The sequence below is a fragment of the Tiliqua scincoides genome, chromosome 2 (genome assembly GCF_035046505.1).
Source record: "Tiliqua scincoides isolate rTilSci1 chromosome 2, rTilSci1.hap2, whole genome shotgun sequence".
Taxonomy (NCBI): Eukaryota; Metazoa; Chordata; class Lepidosauria; order Squamata; family Scincidae; genus Tiliqua; species Tiliqua scincoides.
This window is the reverse complement of record NC_089822.1, coordinates 201,878,633-201,901,528: the sequence shown is the minus strand read 5'-3', so window position 1 is coordinate 201,901,528 and position 22,896 is coordinate 201,878,633. Positions and strand designations below refer to the sequence as shown.

Here is a 22,896-nt window from a genome sequence, read left to right as displayed (position 1 = left end):
GCCAAGTTAACACATATTCCTGTGTAGGGTTTAATTTGTGCCAAGACCCATTTCCATAATTTATTTTAGCTATTGACAATAGCAGGGCTGAGTTTTAGAACAGCCACAGTGAAGATAACTAAAGGTGCCCACTAGCATACTCTGAGTAATTGCAGCCTATCCTTACACATTTAAGATTAAGAGGCAGGACAGAAGTGACATCATGGTGACTGAGGGTGCAATCCTAGTCACACTCACCTAGGAGTAAGCAATATTGACTATAATGGGACTTACTTCTGAGTAGACATGTACAGCATCAGGCTCTTAAAGGCTCAGCTCTTCCTGTGCCAGGAAGAATCTGGCAATTTCTTGACATCAGTCAGCACTGAGAAAGCTAAACCTGCCCCTACTCTCAGGGTGGCAATGCATCAAATGACATTCTGCCATCAGAAGGAAATGGAGGATTGCAAGCTGGATACAAGGTGAGTGGGAAGGTCATAACTCCCAGAGCGGTGACATTACTAGAAAGTGCAGGGGGGTGGGGTGCAGACCACGCTGGGTGACAACCTCAGCAGTGGTGATACCACTAGTGGTCAAAATTATGGGAGCCATTTGAAAATTTGTATTTATGAATAATACCACATAAGAACAGCCCCACTGGATCAGGCCATAGGCCCATCTAGTCCAGCTTCCTGTATCTCACAGCAGCCCACCAAATGCCCCAGAGAGCACACCAGATAACAAGAGACCTCATCCTGCTGCCCTCCCTTGCATCTGGCATTCTGACATAGCCCATTTCTAAAATCAGGAGGTAGCACTTACACATCATGGCTTGTACCCCATAATGGATTTTTCCTCCAGAAACTTGTCCAATCCCCTTTTAAAGGCGTCCAGGCCAGTCGCCATCACCACATCCTGTGGCAAGGAGTTCCACAGACCAACCACACACTGAGTAAAGAAATATTTTCTTTTGTCTGTTCTAACTCTCCCAACACTCAATTTTAGTGAATGTCCCCTGGTTCTGGTGTTATGTGAGAGTGTAAAGAACATCTCTCTATCCATTCTGTCCACCCCCTGCATAATTTTGTATGTCTCAGTCATGCCCCCCCTCAGGCGTCTCTTTTCTAGGCTGAAGAGGCCCAAACGCCATAGCCTTTCCTCATAAGGAAGGTGCCCCAGCCCCGTAATCATCTTAGTTGCTCTCTTTTGCACCTTTTCCATTTCCACTATGTCTTTTTTCAGATGCGGCGACCAGAACTGGACACAATACTCCAGGTGTGGCTTTACCATCGATTTATACAACGGCATTATAATATTAGCCGTTTTGTTCTCAATACCCTTCCTAATGATCCCAAGCATAGAATTGGCCTTCTTCACTGCTGCCGCACATTGGGTCAACACTTTCATCGACCTGTCCACCACCACCCCAAGATCTCTCTCCAGATCTGTCACAGACAGCTCAGAACCCATCAGCCTATATTTAAATTTTTGATTTTTTTGCCCCAATGTGCATGACTTTACACTTACTGACATTGAAGCGCATCTGCCATTTTGTTGCCCATTCTGCCAGAATGGAGAGATCCTTCTGGAGCTCCTCACAATCACTTCTGGTCTTCACCACTCGGAAAAGTTTGGTGTCGTTTGCAAACTTTGCAACCTCATTGCTCAACCCTGTCTCCAGGTCATTTATGTATTGTATTGGCAACCTTCAGTCTCGAAAGACTATGGTATCGCGCTCTGAAAGGTGGTTCTGGCACAGCGTCTAGTGTGGCTGAAAAGGCCAATCCGGGAGTGACAATCCCTTCCGCACCGGGAGCAAGTGCAGTCTGTCCCTGGTCTGTCTCCCTGGCTATGGGCCTTCCTTCTTTGCCTCTTAGCCTCAGACTGTTGGCAAAGTGTCTCTTCAAACTGGGAAAGGCCATGCTGCATAGCCTGCCTCCAAGCGGGCCGCTCAGAGGCCAGGGTTTCCCACTTGTTGAGGTCCATCCCTAAGGCCTTCAGATCCCTCTTGCAGATGTCCTTGTATCGCAGCTGTGGTCTACCTGTAGGGTGCTTTCCTTGCACGAGTTCTCCATAGAGGAGATCCTTTGGGATCCGGCCATCATCCATTCTCACGACATGACCAAGCCAACGCAGGCGTCTCTGTTTCAGCAGTGAATACATGCTAGGGATTCCAGCACGTTCCAGGACTGTGTTGTTTGGAACTTTGTCCTGCCAGGTGATGCCGAGGATGCGTCGGAGGCAGCGCATGTGGAAAGCGCTCAGTTTCCTCTCCTGTTGTGAGCGAAGAGTCCATGACTCGCTGCAGTACAGAAGTGTACTCAGGACGCAAGCTCTATAGACCTGGATCTTGGTATGTTCCGTCAGCTTCTTGTTGGACCAGACTCTCTTTGTGAGCCTGGAAAACGTGGTAGCTGCTTTACTGATGCGCTTGTTTAGCTCGGTATCGAGAGAATGAGTGTCGGAGATCGTTGAGCCAAGGTACACAAAGTCATGGACAACCTCCAGTTCATGCTCAGAGATTGTAATGCAGGGAGGTGAGTCCACATCCTGAACCATGACCTGTGTTTTCTTCAGGCTGATTGTCAGTCCAAAATCTTGGCAGGCCTTGCTAAAACGATCCATGAGCTGCTGGAGATCTTTGGCAGAGTGGGTAGTGACAGCTGCATCGTCGGCAAAGAGGAAGTCACGCAGACATTTCAGCTCATTCATTTATGAAGAGGTTGAAAAGCACTGGTCCCAGGACAGATCCTTGGGGCACACTGCTTTTCACTTCTCTCCATTGTGAAAATTGCCCATTGACACCCACCCTCTGTTTCCTGGCCTTCAACCAGTTCTCAATCCATGAGAGGACCTGTCCTCTAATTCCCTGACTGTGGAGTTTTTTCAATAGCCTTTGGTGAGGGACCGTGTCAAACGCCTTCTGAAAGTCCAGATATATAATGTCCACGGGTTCTCCCGCATCCACATGCCTGTTGACCTTTTCAAAGAATTCTATAAGGTTCGTGAGGCAAGACTTACCCTTACAGAAGCCATGCTGACTCTCCCTCAGCAAGGCCTGTTCATCTATGTGTTTTGAAATTCTATCTTTGATGAGGCATTCCACCATCTTACCCAGTATAGATGTTAGGCTAACATCTTTCCCTTTTTAAATGTCCCCCCTCTTTCCCTTTTTAAAGATAGGCGGACATTTGCTATCCTCCAATCTTCTGGCACCGTGGCCGTTTTGAGGGACAAGTTGCATATCTTAGTCAAGAGATCTGCAACTTCATTCTTCAATTCCTTAATAACTCTTGGGTGGATGCCATCAGGGCCCGGTGACTTATTGATCTTTAATTTATCAATGAGGTCTGAAACATCTTCTCTTTTAACCTCTATCTGACTTAACTCCTCGGTTAGGAGGGGCCGTTTGGGCAGCGGTATCTGCCCGAGGTCTTCTGCCATGAAGACAGATGCAAAGAACTCATTTAATTTCTCTGCCATCTCTAAGTCTCCTCTTATCTCCCCTTTCTCTTCCTCACCATCCAGAGGGCCAACCGCTTCTCTGGTGGGTTTCCTGCTTCTAACATATTTGAAGAAGCTTTTATTATTCCCCTTAATGTTGCTGGCCATGCGTTCCTCATAGTCTCGCTTGGCCTCCCGTATCACCTTCTTACATTTCTTTTGCCACAGTTTATGTTCCTTTTTATTCTCCTCATGAGGGCAAGACTTCCATTTCCAGAAGGAAGCTTCCTTGCCCTTTACAGCCTTTCTAACTTGGCTCGTTAGCCATGCGGGCACCCTTCTGGATTTAGTGGAACCCTTCTTTCTTTGTGGTATACATATCTGCTGGGCCTCTATTACTGTTGTTTTAAGCAGCTCCATGCACTCTGGAGAGATTGGACTCTTTTTACCCTCCCTTTCAACCTCCATCTAACCAGCCTCCTCATTTGAGGGAAGTCCGCCCGTCGGGTTTTTGTTAGAGATTTGCCTGGTATTCTTCCCCCAACGTGCATGTCAAAACGGGTCGCAGCATGATCACTGTTCCCCAATGGCTCAGTAACATTTACATCTCTAACCAGGTCCTGTGTACCGCACAATATTAAATCCAGAGTCACCTGTCCTCTGGTGGGCTCTGTGACTAGCTGCTCTAAGCCACAGTCATTTAGCACGTCAAGAAATCCGGTCTCCTTATTGTGACCAGAACACAAATTGACCCAGTCTAGATGAGGATAATTGAAGTCCCCCATGATTACAACCCTGTCCCTCCTTGTCACCTCCCTGATCTGTTTCCTCATTTCAAGGTCCCCTTCTGATTTCTGGTCTGGAGGACGATAGCATACCCCCAGTATTACATCGCTGCACAAGCCTGGTAATTTAACCCACAGATATTCTACGGTGGAGTCAAGAACAGTAATTGCATGCAGAATGTAATGAAATAAACCATACTGAATTATGTGCATTCTATCAAACGTTATGGCCAATTAACCAGAAAGAGAAAACACAACTGCCATATGTAACAAAAAGTGAATTTCTTCAACAAAACAGATCAATGAGACTGATTCTTTTGAGAGCCAATGAGGTGTTAGTATGACACAGCAAGAAACCAATAAGGTGTTAGTATGAGTTGGCTTTCATTTCCATATATTAGAGCCAATATTAGAACCCTTAGGCTGCAATTCTAGCCACTCTTTCCTGAGAGTGAGCTCCATGACTATAAGGAGACACACATCTGAGTAGACATGCAAAGAATTGGGCTCTTATTCAGTTGTGCGAGTGCCATCAAGTTGGCCTGTGGTTTTTTTGTTGGTTATTGATTTGTTGGGTGACCTGTACTCTTATATTAAAATAAAGCTAATGGGAGTGACACCCACCCTAGTGACGCCACTGCATCTAGGCGGCTGTGTGTATGGGATTGCAATTTATTCTGTATGGTCTGGTACAAGAGGAGGTTCATCATAGGCGTGACACTATGAGCTCTGGCATCAACTGACTTGATGTAAACTCTAGTGATGCCTCTGGCCCAGAGCACAGGCAAAAAGTGACTGCAAGCAGAGATGCTCTTTCAGAAATTGTGGATTAGATACACAGCCCAACCCTATCCACACTTACCTGGGAGTAAGCCCCATTGACTATAATGGAGTGTACTTCTAAGTAGACATGCCTAGGATTGGGCTCTGAGGCTGCAAGCCTATCCACTCTTACCTGGGAGTAAGCCCCATTGACTATAATCGAGCTTGCTTCCGAGTAGACATGCACAGGCTTGGGCTCTGAGTGCGCCATTTGCAGCGCTCCCCCGTGCAAGTCCATTCCGAAGCGCAGTGGAGCGCGTGCAGCCCCCAGCAGCTAGTGCGGGCACTGTGCGCGCGTGGAAAAGGAAGGGGTTGTGGTGGGCGCCGCCGCCGCCGCCTTCCCAGCCCTTGCAGAGGCACCCGCAGAAGCTCCTCCGGAGCCCCGCCAGACCAGGGGAGCAGTCAGGCCCCGCTCTCGGTTCCCTCCAGCAGCGCTCCGCCCCTCGCGCCCAGTTCCCGCCTCCTCCTCCTCTGCCTCCGCGCGCGCACCTGCCAGCCGTGCGGACGGGCGAGCAAGGGAGGCAGCCAGCCAGCCAGGTCCCCGCGGAAGCGGCGGGGCATGCGGGAGCGCCTTCCACCTGCAACGCGCCGCGCCTGCCGTGCTTTCCACCGCCATGGGGCTCCCACTGCTGCTGGGGCTGCTGCTCTCCCGAACCGGTAACTGGGTGGGGAGCCAGCGCCGTCGATAGCGGCTCTGGGTGGGAAGGGAGCCTCCAAGCCCAATCCTAGGCATGTCTACTCAGAAGTCAGTCCCATTTGAGTCAGTGGGGCTTACTCCCAGGTAAAAGTGCGGAAGAGTGCCGCTCAGCCCGGTCCCGTGCCTGCTTTTCCGTGGGGCTGCGCTGCGCTGCGCGGGGCGCTTGGCACCAGGGGGCGGCTGGCTGGGTTGGCTGCCCCCGGGAGCGTTCGGCGCGGGGAGTAGCGCGCCCCTTCAGCGGGGATCAGGCTGGCTGCATGCCTCGCTCGCCTGTCCCGGCACTGGCACGTCTGTCCTGCCCCCTCAGCGCTCCTGGGGCGGGTGGAGGCTACAATCCTGCCCACACTTTCCTGGCACCATTGACTACTTAGAGACATGCATGGGATGGGGCTCTAAGGCTGCACTCCTGTCTGTACTTTCCCGGGAGTAAGTCTCACTGAACACAATGAGTCTGCCTTCTGAGTAGACATGCTTAGGATTGGACCGCAAGGGCGCAGTCGGCTCTCAGCCGCTGGGCTGGGCTGGCCTTGCTTCGCGCGAAGCCCTTGCCAAAGGCAAAGCGAGCCTCGGGCTCTCTGCAAACCTCCGCGCACCCCACGCGGGGCCGGTTCCGTGGCAGGGCGCGGAGGCGCGACCCTGCCCCCGTCGGAGGGCGGCTGACTGCGCGGCTGGCCAGATTTCCTCGCCAGGCAGGCAGCGTTTCGGCTGTTCTCAGAGCTGCAGGCGGCGGCGCGCGGAGACCGTTGGTGCCCGTCTGCTCCCCTCGTGGAGTGCGTTCAGAGGCGAGGAGACTGGGCGCCTGGAGAGCCGGGTCGGGCTTAGGGCAGGCAAGAGCGCTCGCGTCCCATCCCGCGAATGGCTTGCTAACTGGAGGGGAAAGTCTGTCGCTTGGAGGCAACTGTTTTGCAGCAGGGAAGGCGATCCGGGCGGAGGGTTTAGACCTGAGTAGTAAGGCTGCAATCCTATCCACACTTTCCTGGGAGCAAGCCCCGTTGACGCGAATGGGACTTACTTCTGAGTAGACAGGCATAGGCTTGGGCTCTCTGGCTGCAATCCTATCCACACGTTCCTTGGAGGAAGCCCCATTGACTATAATGGGGCTTACTTCTGAGTAGACAGGCGTAGGGTTGGGCTCTAAGTCAAGGGGGCAACTTTCCTGGGCGGGTTTGTGCCAAGTCAGTTGCAGGCACCAGGGGTGCTTCGTCCCCAAAGGACTAGAGCTGGCAGCTGCAGCCTGCAAGGGTCACCACTTGTTCTCATATAGTGGCATGCATTTTAAGTCTGCTGCAGTCTTTTTCGGAGAGCTCCTTTGAATGGAAAGCTGTCGGCTTTGGCTTATACCTGCCACTCCACATTGGCTGGAGTATGCCTTTGGATTGAAAATTGCCTCTCTTCCTGTGCTCGAGGTTTCAAGGGCAAGCAACAGGAGACATTAGTTTTGTCTGCCCTTCTGCTGAGCTTCCCAGGGAGATCTGGGTGACCATCATTGAATACAGATGCTAAATTAGGTGGTCCTTGGGTACATCCAACAGGAGCACTTCTGCTTTCAATGTTGCAATGAGCCTGGGAAGAGAGTCATTTGTCAATAAATGCATGCTTTAACATTGCATCAGACACCAGAACAATGCAAATTAATATGTGCTAATATTATCAAAACCTGTTTTTGGGGGGGGGGGGTGTTTTCAGTTGTATGCAAAATATAAAATACATACTGGCTAGAATAGCTTTTTTCTTTCTTTTCTCTTCATTAACAACATTGACACATGCACAGGTCAAAGGTATTCTGTCATGAGCAAGAACCCCATTTTGCTTTCTACCCTGTGTTAAAAACATTTGCATGTGATTCATTCCAGGCTATAATACAATTAACATTTTTGGACTTGGGCAGTGAGCTGATGTCTTTCACTTAGGTAGAAGGATAATAGTTCAGTGGTAGAGTATACTCTTTCGTGCAGAAGTTCCCTGGTTCAATCCCTGGCTTTTCCAAGTAGGGCAGAGTCTTGGAAACAGCCTGTGTTGACAGTATTGACCCAGAGATTAACCAATGACCTGATTCAGTATAAGTTTTCTATGGAAAGACAGTTCTAGACTGCTTCATGTATGTCTGCAATATATGTACATTGTTACAGGGAAGGAAATATCTTTCCTCAAGGAATGCGTAACAAAGCAGAAATTACCAAAATTATAATGCAGAATGTAGAAATTACACACATTTTGAGTATATACTACTGAAAATATTTCACAAAGGGTCTACCCATAGCAAATATGTAAGATCATACCTGTGTCATATGCGGCGTGATAGGTGGTGGTTACTCCCTATTGCAAATAATAAAGAATAATTATTGGCAACGTTCTATTGATTTTCAATATGTGTGGGAACAGAATTCAGTAGCTTAGAACTGTCAATATTCATTCACTCCTACGTTGAAATTATTCAAGAAATCAGTTTTAAACCATTTCTGTTATTTTTTCATCTCTTTGCTTCTCAAAGGGTACTAGTAATGGATAATATGATAGTCAGTGGTATGTAATGTTACTTTTATATTGTGGAGGTAATGATTATCTCATAGAAGTCTTGCAACTTCTCTAAACTGTTCACATGTTAGTTTTCATGGTTACAGCTCATGTATTTTAAAGACATTTATGGTGGCCACCCTGAGGGCCACCTCAGTTTGTCATGTGAATGATTATAAATAAATGTATAAATTATTTATAAATAAAAAATATGATTCTATGAGATAGTTTGTTCTGTTGACCAGCCGTGACCACAAAGTCTCTGACTTCTGAGTCATATTGAAATCATGGATTAGTTGTGTTTAACCGTGAAATGTCAATTACAGTGTGTGGATGAATTCTCTTATACAAGTTTGGACAAACACTGACTGATTTCCTATGTTGAATGTCACCCAGCATAGTTACTTCAAAATAAAATACCTGGTATAAAGTTAGTACAATGCCTTATTTTTTTTTTGCCCTGAGGTTTTTTGAATTGCTTATAATTTCAGAAAGGCCCCTTGCAAGTTTGTAATAAGTACAGCAAGGGGTTAAAAGTTATAACTAACCTATAATGAAGACTGCAGATTGTAAAGCCAAATCCTAAAAAGTAAGAGAGAGTAATGGTCAGCAGGAACACCAGCATTCAAGAACAGGCCCAAGGTTATATATGGCAGAAATTCAAAAACAGTTTTGCCTCTGTGTTATGTCCCAAGAATGAGCTAAGAGCACCTGTCCTTCAATTATCACTCATTTTGCTGCCATCTCCTTGTCCCTGATGTTCAGATAAGAGACCACTGTAGCAACTGGACAGATCTGAAATAAATTCATTTACTGCTGACTGTTGTGAGGTGTCAGAGGTGATACCATGAAATCTGTCTGCAGTTGACATCTGAGGATGTGTGTTTGAGATGAGTGTTGGACTCAAACAGATTGGAAGATCAGCCATCCTACACACACGTGTCCAGGAGTCGCATATTTTTTCACCCAAAAGTCAATTCCAGCAGAATTCAGCACCAAACCATCATTCTATTTCAGACAGACAATGTTATTACAACAAACAAAATCTGCCATGAAGAGAGTGGTTAAAGTGTGGGCATTTTCTTCTCTTTCTAAAAGCATTTATTGCAAATAATGGTATTTCTCTTTTTACTAAAGATTAAGGTAGCAAGCACAGATAAATCTAGAGTTCCATAAACTCTCCCACAAATATACTCCAGAAGAGTGAAATAAAATGCAAGGTACCCTCTATTTCATTATCCTGGTAATATGAACAAAAGGATAGGTAAAGCATAACTATGAGCTAATCCATTTTAAATGGTCTTGAGATAGTGCTTTTGAAATTGAATGATGATTCATTTTAACCCATGGTAATGTGTGTTAAAACAATACCAAAGTATTATAAAAATTCCAGATTAATTTATTGAGAAGAAAAGAACATGCTTCCTTAGAAACGTGCAATTAGGGAGAGCAGTGGCCAACTGCAGTATCAATGTATGAAATGCTAATGCTGTTCCTCTACCTGAACAGGAGGCTTCCTTGCTCTGTCCCCTGAACAGCCAAATAACTGCATAACAGCTGAAAGTCTTTGTGTTGCTGACCCTGCCTGCAATGACACCTATCGGATTCTGGAAAACTGTTCTAAGAGCAATCTCTTGTCCCTGGGCCATGAAGCCAGAAACAGATGCCTAGAGGCAGAAACAGTAATTAAAAACTATAATTTTCAAGGATGCAAGTGTCACCGGCGCACACGAAAGCAGGAAGAGCAATGCCTGCGCATCTACTGGTCTGTTCACTCCACCTTAACACCAGGTGAGATGATGATGATGATGATTATTAACAGTATTTATATACCGCTTTTCAACTAAAAGTTCACAAAGCGGTTTACAGAGAAAAATCAAATAACTAAATGGCTCCCTGTCCCAAAAGGGCTCACAATCTAAAAAGATGCCAAGGAATACCAGCAGACAGCCACTAGAACAGACAGTGCTGGGGTGAGGTGGGCCAGTTACTCTCCCCCTGCTAAACAAAGGAGCACCCACTTGAAAAAGTGCCCCTTACCCAATTAGTAGGGGTTGGAAGATGGAAAGAGATGGAAGCTTTGGTCACACTTTGTTTTGCGGAATTACTAGCAGACAAGTTGGGAGTTCTAATTGTGTGCTCCTAAACAACACCTGAAATCTTGGAACACAGGAAGCCCCCTTATACTTAGTCAGACTGTTGGTCTGACTATTTCAGTGGCTTTCTATGATTCCAGACAGGAATCTGTCTCTTCCCTACCTGGAGGTTGAATGTGGAACTTTCTACATGCAGAGCATGTACTCAACCCTGAGCTGAGCTGTTATCCTGTGAGAAGAGAATCCTTGACTCATGATAACTAAAAAGGCTTGACTGCTGTAATGTGTTCTGTGTAGGGCTGGGTCCGCCCTTGAAAATCATTCAGAAGGGTTAACTGATGTAAAATGCTGCTGTTAGGTTGGTAGTTGGAACCCTTCTATTGGAGCATGTAGTTCTGATTTTGTATGATCTACCCACTGGTTATCTGTTAGTTTCTAAGATTTCAGCATTTGAAGTCTTAAATGGCTTGGAATCTGAGTACCTAATGCTCTCAAACATCATGTACTTCTCTCTGTATCTGAGGTTTTGCTCCAGGTGACCCTGTCTAGGAGCTAAGCGATCTTGGTTGTGGAATGCTGTCCCTTGGGAGGTCTGCCAGGCTCCAGCATTGTGGGCTTTCAGACACCAGGTCAAAACCTGGCTCTTTCACAGGGCCTGTGAGACAAACTGTTTTCTGTGCCCGTGTTCTGCTCTGTTTGTTTTATGAGTTTTTCCTGGGTTGGCTATGTGCTTTGTCTTTATTTTCATTGTTGATATTCCGTTTTGTTTTAGTCAGTATGGTATTGTTCAGTGTTTGATACAAGCTGCTTTGAGTTATATTTTAAGAAAAATTGAGTAAACCATTTTAAAATAAAAGCATTCTTGCACAGAGTCAGATCATTGGCCTGACTAGTTCAAGATTGTGTGACTGGCAGTAGACAGCGACCCTTTGCCAGGCCTGCTACCTGAGGTCTGCCCTTTTAACTGGAGTTTCCAGGAACTGAACCTGAAACATCCTATGGACATTTTTGACAGAAGGAGTAGGACATTGTGAATCAGCTATTACACAGTAAGAAAACATAGGTTCTGCAGTACTGTTAGAGATTTCCTGATGTGGAGTTCTTTGAGGTTTGAAAACACATTGCGGTTGTTATTGTCCTTGGATAAAAGAGTTTGTATACCATTCTTGAGGAGTATTGTGTGATACTGAAAAGAAGCATATGCTAAATGCTACTGCAAGACTGGGTATGCTTCCCCTCTTCCTCCTTGTTCACTCAAATTTTGCACTATGGAAACCCAGTTTTCATTCATACTCACAATACATAATGCAGGTTGCATTGTTTTTGTATAATCCTATGTAATTAGTGTATTTGATTGCAGAAGTTGGAGGTTTATTTTAGCAACAGCTAAGATCATAAAGGAAAAAAAAGTTCACAAAGTAAGGACAGGAACAAGGGGCCGTGAGGGAGGACAGGGAAACAGCAAACTTTAGACTGCTGGGAGCCCTGACAGTAGCCACTAACTATCTAGGTTGTCAGAAAACAATACTGTGCATCAGATACCTGTTTGTGAACACATGTGTACCCCAGTGTGCAGGGTTTGCCATCACAGACCTAATGCACTGAGGACTGGTTCCTGCAAGCACTCCGTGATTGCCCAGTGAACAGTGCACAGTGAATACATGTGCACTAGACTTGAACCATAAGGCCAATGTTATCATATGTGGGGGGGGGGGGTGGAGCAAGAATTGAAACAGATTAAGTTGGAGGGGGACTGCTAAGTTGTCACCTATTCTGTCCACCTAACCAAAGTTGCTGCACTCTGGTTTTCATAGTTGGGTCCAACTGACCTTGTCTTCCAGACGCATCATCTTCAGTGCTCAGCAGCTATTGGAGAGCACTAGAGTTTTGGGCAGGGAGGAAGCCCACTAGGCCATCAGCCCATGCCTCAAACTCTTGTTCTCTTCACCTGCCTTTTCCTTGGAGAGGAACAGGAAGGTACAGCTGCTTCCATCAAATACCTGAAGGTGGTGGCATTAGAAGCAGCTTCTCCTGGATCTTTCTCTTTTCCAGCTCCTTGGAGTCAGTGGGTGGAAGAAACTGCTGTTTCCACTGCATTTTTGATTTCCATTGTTGGCTCCATGTAGGGGGCAGGCACAGTGATCTACCAGTGCTGCAATACTAAGATTTCCTAGGGCTAGGAAGTCCTGTGGAAACAGCAGCAGTGGCCTTGAATATTTTTGTTTTTTCTGTTTGTTGTGCCCATGGAACTGGCTGTCAGATGGATCTGCCAGGTTTGGGAAGGCAAGTGACTAGAGACAATATATTGAAACAATACATCATACAAATATAGAGGACAAAGTATTGGACAAAACAAGGACAAATATTGGAAAGGAGTATATTCTTCCTCTTTCTGCCTGTTGCACCCCTCTCCCCTGCATGCCTTCAGGATTGTTTCCACACTAGAGCCCTTCAGTGCTGCTGAGGCACTGCTTTTTCACAATTAGCCGGACATGGAATTACAACAGAAATTTCACTTGGCATTTAACATAGTGCTTTGTTATCTAGAAATTCCCATTCCCATGGCTAAGATGCTTTTATATGTCTACTCATAAATAAGTTCCATTCAGCAGGGGTCCTTTGTAATGCTGAATCTTGTTTGCAGGTGCAACTAGTTTTGTTGCTTCCCTTGTTGGCATGGCTGGTGAATTTCCCCTAATTTAGGGTGCAGTCCTATCCACATGTACCTGGAAGTAAGCCCCAATGACTATCATGGGACTTGCTTCTGAGTAGACATGCATAGATTAGGCTCTCATTCTTTTATTCTGGAGGGAGCACAGAATATTTAATTACTTGTTACTTTACATTTCTTTTCTTTCCATTTAGGGAAATAGTGCTATATGAAGCCAGTCCTTTGTCTCTGTGGAAGCGTGCACTGTACCTCTCCCGTAAGTTGTGATGAAGTGAAAGAGAGAGACCAACAGAGGAGACAGCAGAACCTGGTTCTTCCTGTTTCAACAGTGCACCTCTACATACATATTCCAGTGGCTTAAAGAGGCACAGATAAATGACATTTGTGCTTGTACAGGCCACTGGATGTGTCTGCATAAGAGATATGGTGCAAGCCTCCATGGAAATGAAGAGCTGGATTTCTAAGAATATGGGAACCTTCACAGGGATGCAGCCTGGCAGCACTAATCATAATGTCTTACTGGTTCCAATGTATTAAATGATATTTCTCTGTAATAAGAACCAGACCTTTTTTAAAATTAAACCTGAATTCCTTAAGAAATCAGAGCCCTTGCCAAATTCTGTGCAAAACCATACAAATACAGGTACACAGAGCACAAAACCCCATACTCATTCAAAAAGGAAAGGTTTTTAGTGTCAACATTAAAACTTCAGAAGAAGAGGGATATCCACTAAAGTTGAGTGTTGGGAGAGTTAGGAGAGTAAAGAAAATATTTATTTACCCAGTGTGTAATTAATCTGTGGAACTCCTTGCCACAGGAAGTAGTGATGACATCTTGCCTAGATGCCTTTAAGAGGGGATTGGACAAATTTCTGGAGGAAAAGTTCATTATGGGTTACAAGTCATAGTAGGTATGTGCAAGGTCTTGGTTTTAGAGTCAGGCTGCCTCTGATTGCCAGATGCAGGGGAGGGCACCAGGACGCAGGTTGTGTTTGTTGTCTAGTGTGTTCCCTGAAGCATTTGGTGGGCCACTGTGAGATACAGGAAGCAGGACTAGATGGACCTGTGGCCTGATCCAGCAGGGCTCTTCTTAAGTTCTTATGAGGGAGATGTAGGCTCCTAGTCCAGATATCTTAACCCCATACTCTGCACTTAATGCTTTGAACAATAATGAATTAAAAACCAGGATATTTTACTATTTCCATTGTTTTAGATAAAACCCCTGAATGTTTGCTAATACTGAGCATATTAAGATGCTAAACCTTTTATGCTTTTTTTGACTGAATTGTACATGTACGTATTACTCTGCTCTGTCTGTAAATGCTTAGATCATTGACCAAAAACAAACCGAAAAACCACCTTAAAAATCTAATTAGGAGTTCACTAACAGTTTTGGTAAGAACATAAGAACAGCCTCACTGGATCAGGCCATAGGCCCATCTAGTCCAGCTTCCTGTATCTCACAGCGGCCCACCAAAAGCCCCAGGGAGCGCACCAGATAACAAGAGACCTGCATCCTGGTGCCCTCCCTTGCATCTGGCATTCTGATACATAACCCATTTCTAAAATCAGGGCTAAATCTGCATAGTTCAGATTTAGCAAAGTTTCTTGATTTGCAGACCAGGTGAGGTCTTGTAAAATTTTCCAAAGATGAGTGCTATCTGCTTCACTTAACTGTGTTCTAGAAAGATCAGATTTGAGCAATCTTACCTTCTGTTAGTAATAATATTGTTTTGAAATCCTCAGTCCACATTAATCTGACCCAAGCACAGTTAGAGTTGGGGAAGAAAAGAGTCCACCTAGTCAACGTCACTCATTCAGAATAGAAGAATCTGGAAAAAGTGCTGAAGAGGGCAATGTCAGCTAAAGAAATAGGGAGAGGGAGTCATTATAAAATAAATTCGATGAGAGATTTTACTAGAATGAGAGAAAACAATATAGTCCTTGAAGCTGGTGTCTGTTTTAAATGTCTGGGAACATTTGGATACACATTTTAGATATGAATGTATCTTTCACCTAACACAGGTGATTTTCGTTTTGAGGCATCTCCATACGAAGATGTAGGAAATGAAGAACTGTCCAAGTCCAAGTACAGTAAACTTGCTGCAACTCTGGTTTCAGGTAGAGCTCATTTTGTTTCATTTCTCTTTCTTTGGAGCCACTTACAAGAGTAGAGGAAAAATATTAGTGAATAGTCTGGCATCATTCTGCTTTGTCTATAAATGCTAATCATCATGTAGAATTTTTTTTAGCTTGCTGGCAAAACAGCTAAGACTTAAGAAACTTTGCTGAAACCTTTCTTCCAGATACTTCAAGAAATACCATAGATACTCACCTATAAGGTGCGAAATTTCTGCCAATAAATCAAGCTTAGATTATCTCCTCATCCGTGGAAAGCAGTGGGGTCTACTTCTGAGTAAATAGGGTTGCAACTAAGTGTAGCTGTGTTTGCTCATGCTCATTCCTTGTTGCATGTCTCTCCACTGTGGATTGAATTGCACACTCCTGGTTATGTGTTATATGTAGAGGCTCTGGCTTAACACACCAGGCACCTTAAAGAAGAATTTGATTAATGGTTCTACTGGTATGTTTACAGTACACTTACTCCGATAGTGCTTACAAAAAGGTTGTGAATACCCAAATTAAAAAAGTTAATGAATAAAAATGTATCTTATGATCTTCTACTATATTTTTAATAAATTAGAGGCTGTATAGTTTTTGGGTAACAATTACTGGTAGATTATTTTTCAGGATCTGGCCTCGGGTAAAATTAGACAAAACTATAGTCAGACGTGCCCCTAAGTTTAATCCCCAACTTATCAGAGGGTCATAGGATAGTCCATGATTTTGGCTCAAAACCTGCCCTTGACTTATCTGTGAGATCGACTTATACTTGAGTGCCTGCGGTACTACAGATTTGGGTGCGAAATGCTTTTAAATGCACCATTGCTGTTTTGCTCCTCTTGATTTCCTATTTAAATGGATCTCTGAATTGTGGAGATCTTCTTAATGGGCCAAACTGTAACTTAAATTAAGTGTGTAAAATGGCCTGATGAAATTCTAATTTTATTTCTAAAAGATGGGGGGAGGGGCACAAAAGATGAAACTGCAGTGGGGAGATAGGATAACTTTAGCACTTTGCCCTGTGTTGGCTTTGATCCTAATCATGCCTCCCTACACTATTTTTAGTGGGGGAAAGAAATTCAGTGAAAGGTGAGCAGCAAGACTTTTTTCACTTGAAGAAGTGGGAGTACTGGTAAATTGGGATCAAAATCACAGCAGGGCAAAGTACTAAAGCCCCCCCCCCCATCCTTTTGCCATGTTTCACACCCCAGCACTAGTTTGTTTATAAAGAAAACTAAAACCCTATCAGGTGACATTATGCATTCAGGATAATGTATCTTTTAGCACTAATCCTCCCCTGAGAAATCATCTCTTGAATTTGTTATATTATCCTTGTGTTTCTGTGACTTTTCAGGCCCAGGTATAGCTGGGGACAACCCTAGTGCTTGCTTGCACATTGCTCAAATTTGCCACCTGGACCACAAGTGTGTGCGTCTGCGCACATCGTATGTCTCCACCTGCACTGCAGAGCACCCCTGTGATCTGCGCAAATGCCACAGAGGACTGAGACACTTCTTTGAGAGGGTCAATATGGATTTCACCAAGAGGCTTCTCTTCTGTCCCTGTCAAGATGAACTTTGTGGGGAGCGACGCCGGAACACCATTGTCCCAGAGTGCTCTTTTCAAAGTAGCACCCAACCAAATTGCCTCCTCCTGTTGGATTCGTGCCTGAGGGACAATGTCTGCAAGTAGGTTTAACGCCAAAGGCATAGGACAAACTGGAAATAAATTAAGGGTTTTGTGTGCACAATACTGTTTTATTTGCTTCTCCTAGTTCATGAAGTGCATCGTTCACATTAGAGTTTAACTGCCTTTGTGCAAGAGCCTAACATTTTATATAGTGCTGGACTGTATCAAAATTCTACTTTTACAGTGCTGTCTGTAGCTGTTTTTAAAGAGAAAAGAAGCACTGTCACTTGGCTCAAGGATGGGCAACTTCTGTATATTTGGGAACCACTTTATTCTCCAGTTACTTGTTTGTGAGCCAGGAGCAGTCAGTTCTATAATAAGGCTGGGTGCCTTATTTAGCAGTAAGGGTTTCACAGTTATGGAATGTGTAGTCAGGCCCAATGATACATATAAATATGTACTTTTACATATTGCATACAGAATAGATGAGAGACAGGCCGAATTCTGATAGTCTGTCTTCCACCAGATCCCGGCTGGCTGACTTCCAGGAACATTGCAGGCCTTCAGGCACTTCCTCTGATGGCTGTTCTCAATCCAGCCATGCTGCATGCCTCGAAGCTTACATGGGGATGATTGGTATGTATTGAGCCTATTGGAAGTCATTGGGAAGTTTGATGTGGATTATGCCTTTAGACATGTCTAGAGGAAAAGCTATAAAATACCTTGCTTTTAAGGTGCATGAAAGAGAAAAGGACAATGTGAGCTGCTATTCCTTGAATTATTGTAAGGTTGAGGGTGCAACAGTAGCATTAATATATGGTTATTAGCTATGATAGCTAAATGGAACCCCAACTCCCAAAATAAATATACTGGGGACAAAAACAGCAGATCGTTATCATCATTGTGCCCTGCTTATGTGTTATCTGGCTGGACTAGGACTTTAATCCAGCGAGGTAGAGCTTATTTCTTACAATTTGTTACCAATATATGAGGCTGTTCACCCCTGATATATTGTTGATGTCTCTATTTGTAATTACTTTGTAATCAGAATACATACTATACATTAAATATATTTGCATGCATGCGCTTAATTTTGCATAATTTACTCTATACTGAACTTTTCAAATCATTTTGATTTTTTTTTAAAGCATGGAATGACTTGACAAGGAGAATTAAGAGAAGGGTTTTTAGATTTTTCTCCCCAAGTGATGACTGATAGACTTGTGTTTTGTTGAAAGAAGGTTGAAATTCTCAGGATGCTGAATTCTGTGCCCGAAAGAAATCCTTTGCACGCCTAGCCTGATGGTTCTCTATCTAGTCTCCTTCATCCTTGACTACACATGAGCTGATCTTGTCTTTTTGGTACTTGGAATAGGCACATCCATGACCCCCAATTACATCAGCAATTCCAGTGTTGATGTCACGCTATGGTGCTCCTGTGAGAACAGTGGCAATCGGAAGGAGGACTGTGACCAAATCCTCGGCTCATTTGCCAGCAACAAATGCCTCAGTAAGTGTACAGGAACATATGAAGCTGACTTACAGCACAATCCTATGCATGTTCACGCAGAAGTAAGTCCCATTGTGGTTCAGTGGGGCTTAGCCTCAGGTAAGTGTGTAAGCACTGCAGCCTAATATCATTGGACCCATTTAGTTCAGTAGTCTCTCTTTCTCATAAGACTGGAAGTTTATAGTATTTAGTGAAATTGTGTGGCAGTAGATTCAGGACAGACAAAAAGTGTTTCTTCTCACAGTGCAAAATTTACTTGCTGCCACCAAATGTGGTGATGGCCACTGGCTTAAAAAAGAATTTGGATACATCAGCAGCTGAGCAAGTTGAACCTTTTAGTCTGATCCAGCAGGTTTCTTCATATGTGTGTGTGTTCTTAATAACTTCAGCATTTACAGTTTTAATTGTTCTAACTGGTTGGTTGGCAACCTTCAGTCTCGAAAGACTATGGTATAAGCCTACAGCACCCGGTATTCCCAGGCAGTCTCCCATCCAAGTACTAACCAGGCCTGACCTTGCTTAGCTTCCGAGATCAGAAGTTCAGGTATCTGCAGGATACAGCATCAGCTCCTTGATCCTGCTGATTGATAGGGAATAAAATTAGATGCCAGCTACAGCTGGGTCCAGGACCTCCACTCTTTACCTATCCTGGTCAAAACTTCCCTTTACAATGCTGGGCATTATTAAGATTTAAATAATGTATGACTGTAAAAGCATCCAGAGGACATCAAATAAAAACCAAACCTGTTCATTTAAATGTTTAATTTTAATCTCACTTTTTAATTTGTTTTAAGTCTGTTTTTAGATAAGCTCTTCACACACCCCAAGCTCTTTCTCACTGATCCAACCACTCTATTCTCCCTACTGGCAGGGAGGAAAATCTGTGCCCCTACAAATATTGGCAATAGAGAATTCTGACTACTTTGTGTTCCTTGCACTTTGCACAGAAGCAACAACCCCAGCAAATCTTGAAGCCTGTGGCACAGCTGCAGATTCTGTGAACAACAAGGCACTTTATTACTGATCAGGAGTAACTTGTAGTGGATCATTTGTTGAAACTCTAGCAATGGGGCATTTCATGTAGATCAAGCAAAGTGTAGACATTTGCACAACCAAAGGGGAGCCAGAAAAAATATATTTTTCTCTTTTCAAAGCATTGTTGAGAACTAATGCAGGAATATCCTATAATTTATTGAGTTAAGCGTATTTACTACCTAAAGGTGCAAGTGACCACCTGCGGGCCTTAAATTTGTACTTCACTCATACGGAGGGACTCTGATCCTCTCACAATCTCTGCTTTACAGGAAATGCAATCCAGTCTCAGATGAATCTAGACCAGGTGAATACAGAGTACCAGGAGGAGCTGCAGTTCACACCTTCCATAAACATCCAGGGAGATGGCACCAGCACAGTTCTCACTGCAAAAATGGTTTGGGTATGAATAATTGTGCCAGTTCATGCACAAGTTGACCTTTTTACCGATTGTCAGTTCAGTGAATTTTTTTGTGGGAGCAGTTTGGGCAAGGAGGCTGTCATCTTGACACAAGGGAGGTCCCTAGATCTCACAGTAGAAAGCTGTGAAGGAAGGGGTATCCAACAGCTGAGATAGTGTGACTCAAATGAAATGTATCCAATCAGGCATTAAATTCTCTCTCTCTCTCTCTCTCTCTCTCTGCCTTTCTAGGAACATGCAGAGAAGATAAAGCCAGAGGTTCTTATGCCCAATGGAATATCATTTTCTAATTCTGCTCAGCTTTCCTCACTCACTGTGACCGTGACGTTTTTTGTTCTATTACTTGTTTCACTTTAGCTGCATATAACTGACATTGCCTTTATGTAACTTCCCATCCAGAGAAGGGAAACTGGACATTTTTTCATGCCAAAGAGGAAGTGCAGATCTTTGCAAGCCTCTTCCCAGTATGTACCCTTCTGCCAGGACTGTACCACTTCACTCGCTCTTCTATGCAAATTGGCATGGGGGGGCCAGTTCACTTTCCAGTGCCGCCAAGGAAAAAGGCAGGCAGATGGGAGATCTTAGGAAACTATTTTATAAAAACTGAATTCAGAGTAAATGTTTTTAGTGTGTTCAAAACTGTTTTGGTTCTGATTGAAGGAGAAGAATCCAACACATTCATAGCCTAGCAAGTGAAATGCTGTTTCTAGCTTCAGGATTGTCTGAAAAATCCAGACTTTCTATCCTTTGGGGGCTTTCAAGACCACATTGTACACAGTTCTTTAAGCATACAAAACATGGTGAATTGTAGCTTCTGTACTTGGTCCCTTTCTGCCCAACCTGTCTTCATCTGTTACTACCACAAATGAGAAATATATCCTGTCTGAGCTCTGCTGTACTGTATTCATCTCAGTAACACAATCTTCCTTGTCGAATATTGTATGAACCTTCCAAGCTTCCATTGGAATCCACATGCAGGTTTACTGAGGTTTTAGCCATCACAGATTCCTGGGCACACCAAGTGCCTTGAGCCACAGAGCAAAGACTTTCTGGAATGATTTAGCATCCCTTAACATGCCTTTCCATTCATGGACTTTTTATCTATAGTTTCATAATTCTGGATGTAAAAGTGTATCTGATGTTCTGCTGTTCTTTTGTACTGCAATGGTATGTTAATTTCTGAGTACAGATTAATAGTTCACATCTCTAGCATATAACCACCACCCGGTCATTTGGCTGCTTAGATTTTTGGAACAAGTGGAAAGCTATTTCTAGCAACTACTTCTGTTGCAGGTTTTTGGTTGTGGAAGATGCAGGCAGTACTTCATCCTATTTCTCTCTCAAATGCAAAGATAATGAGTACATTTGGGTATGATGATATGGCTACCAAAATCAGCAGTCATACGTATGTACAAATATTGGGCCATAGCCGTTCTGTGTGTGAACTGTTCTGATTCTGCTCCATCAAATTTAGCAGTGGGAATATTGCCTCTCGCATGTTTGTACATAGAGGAATGGGTTCTTCTTACTGTTGCCACATTAAGGGGCACTTATACTGCTAACCAGTGTAGATCTGCCATATTTCTGTGTACATTTACTTCAGTATTGAACTGTGATGTATAACTTTTGTAAACTTGCTAATCCATTCTGCAGTAATTATTATAGTTCCACTCACCAGTGAAGGCAATTACAAGAGAATTTGCTTCCATCCTTTAAAATTCTGTTTGTAGTGTACAAGTATATTTAGAGGCATGGCTTCTTTTTAAAAATGAATGTAAGGAATTTAACAAGTGGCATAGAAAGACTTTGTGGACTTTTTTAACAGTTGGAGTTGACAGTACCTTTACTGGAACAAGATATTAGTTGCCCCCAAGTATTTGAAATGTGGGAATACAAACTTTGGAATGAGGTTAGAAATGTATGGCGTATAACCAGCTGATAAGTTTCTCAACACGAAGTGATCCGCAATGCTTCCCTTGGATAGACAAGTCCTAAATGGAAAGTCATGGAAAGACCTAATGTTGAACTTCTTTTGTGGGTAACTGTAAATTTCATTTACAGTTGTCCATGATAGTTCATACCTAAACTGTTACATGTGAACTGTGTTAACATGTTAACATACATGTGAACTGTTAGGAAGAGTACTTATTGTAAAATGATTTCAGGGGCACAGTCCAGTTCATGGCAGGACTCCATGCATGAAGGGATCGGAGCTGTCAGTAGAACCCCTTTCCTGTACTTTTCACCAGCCAGGCAGCATGAGGGACAGTTAGAAAGAATGGAAACCTCCTAGGTCCATGTGTGTGCCTCCCTATCCCCATCTAGCCCGCCCTCTTGCATCCATACAAATTCCTCCTGCCTCAGAGTGCCAGTAACTTGCACCAAGTGGAGGAGGGGGGTTGGATGGGGGTAGGGAAGTATGTACAGACCTCTCTATCACTCAGATGACTTTGCATATATGTAAATGCAAGTGGGGAAAACGGCTCTTTTGAGCTCTATCCATTTACTTGTGGGTGTTACATCTATAGTGGTCCACATCATGTTCCAGCATCTTTATTTCTGTGCATTCTACTGTGAGTCACATTTCCAGTATCTGTAACTGAGGTGAGTCTTTGTTAACTTTTCATTGTTGCATTGTTCCAAATTAATATGGTGATAACATTTATATTAAATGTATACTGAGTATGTCAGCAACTCATGCCCCTGACAAAATGGGATACTGCAGTGCAATATACAATGTTCTCAAGTGTCTTCAACACACAATTTAGGACTTGTGGTAAACAGGAATCAGGAGCTTTCAGAGCTGACGTAATGTAAATTCTAATATTTTACAAATATGACTCAGACCATAATATCCACAATAAAGTTTACCTTACAATACTGGGAGTCTCTGTCCTTTATCTTCAGCAGCTGATGAACTAAATGTTAAATTCTACCTCGTGATGTCACAACTCTTACGATAGGTATGAAAATGAAATTAACTGTGCAAGCCTACCATAATCACCTATAAGGTGAGAAATTTCTGCCAATAAATCAAGCCTAGATCATCTCATCTTCTTTTACCTGCGGGTCAGCGGGGTCAGGGCCGTTCAGGCATTTTGTGGCAGCCAGGAGAAGCCTGGAAGGGCTTTAAAAGTGCCTGCGGAAGATCGGTGAAGCCTCTGAGGTACAT

The 22,896-nt window shown here is 43.9% G+C and overlaps 1 protein-coding gene across 1 annotated transcript; it reads left to right on the top strand.

Annotated features, from left to right (window-relative positions):
- The first annotated feature begins 5,570 nt into the window (after nt 1-5,570).
- On the top strand, nt 5,571-22,604 carry GFRA3 (GDNF family receptor alpha 3). Its single transcript, XM_066614295.1, has 8 exons — nt 5,571-5,687; nt 9,751-10,032; nt 15,034-15,129; nt 16,487-16,820; nt 17,288-17,397; nt 18,137-18,271; nt 19,576-19,706; nt 19,956-22,604. The coding sequence occupies exons 1-8, from the start codon at nt 5,645-5,647 to the stop codon at nt 20,079-20,081; spliced, it is 1,257 nt and encodes a 418-aa protein (XP_066470392.1). The 5' UTR covers nt 5,571-5,644; the 3' UTR covers nt 20,082-22,604.
- Nucleotides 22,605-22,896: the final 292 nt, after the last annotated feature.